The sequence below is a fragment of the Littorina saxatilis genome, linkage group LG11 (genome assembly GCF_037325665.1).
Source record: "Littorina saxatilis isolate snail1 linkage group LG11, US_GU_Lsax_2.0, whole genome shotgun sequence".
In the NCBI taxonomy this organism is placed as follows: Eukaryota; Metazoa; Mollusca; class Gastropoda; order Littorinimorpha; family Littorinidae; genus Littorina; species Littorina saxatilis.
The window spans coordinates 27814448-27815227 of NC_090255.1; the positions used below are offsets into that span (position 1 = coordinate 27814448).

Here is a 780-nt window from a genome sequence, read left to right on the forward strand (position 1 = left end):
GTCAAACATATTTGTTTCTGGTCTGTGTCAAAATTGTCTCGCTCATATTATGGATTGCATTACTTGTTCAGAAAATGTGTTCTGCAATAAAAGATGTTTCTGTGTCTCCGAGTGGGATAAAAACACACACTTCATTTCTTTTAGCCATATGTTTTGTGCTTGGTGTGTGTGTGTGTGTGTGTGTGTGTTCCATTTACTTGTTGAGTAGAAACAAGAAAAACAAAACAGTCACACAAATCTGTCAAAGAACTGTTTGACAACAAACACTTTCTTTAGCTTTTTAAAAAAATTTTTTATTCATCGACCAACGAATATTCTAGGCAATGATCTGAAACTAATCCATTATTTCTGTTTTCTTTACTTGTCTTTGGGAAATGAATCTTCAACTGAATGACGACGATTTCTGGTACAAAAGGCATCATGATCTTGGATCACGATGATTAATTCAACACTTAAACATTGAATGTGATTAGAGATCAGTTCAAGAACAACAACAACAATAACAATGTGGAGACGCAGAGCAAGATGCAGCCCACATCCTGCAGGACTGCAGGAATCCCCAGCCCCTGAGGAGAGAGATCTGGACCAGGCCGGTGCCCCTTCATGAGAAGCTGCATGGACCTGTGGAGGCTCTTCATAAGACCACCATCTTCATTACCAGAGCTGGACTCCAAGTTTAGCAAAGGCGAACGACAAGAAGAAGAAGACAGCAGCAAGAAGGACGCTATGGAAACAAGGATGTTTGTCGCAGACGTCACTCTACAATAAAGTATTCTGATT

General features: G+C 39.7%; 1 protein-coding gene across 1 annotated transcript in view; it reads right to left on the reverse strand.

Moving 5' to 3' along the window:
• Positions 1 to 282: 282 nt before the first annotated feature.
• Positions 283 to 780, reverse strand: part of LOC138980168 (loricrin-like) — a 4653-nt gene continuing 4155 nt past the window's right edge. Inside the window, exon 3 of the mRNA XM_070353001.1 lies at positions 283 to 780. This exon is cut by the window's right edge and continues 83 nt beyond it. Coding sequence (XP_070209102.1) covers position 780 — 1 coding nt within the window. The 3' untranslated portion in view covers positions 283 to 779.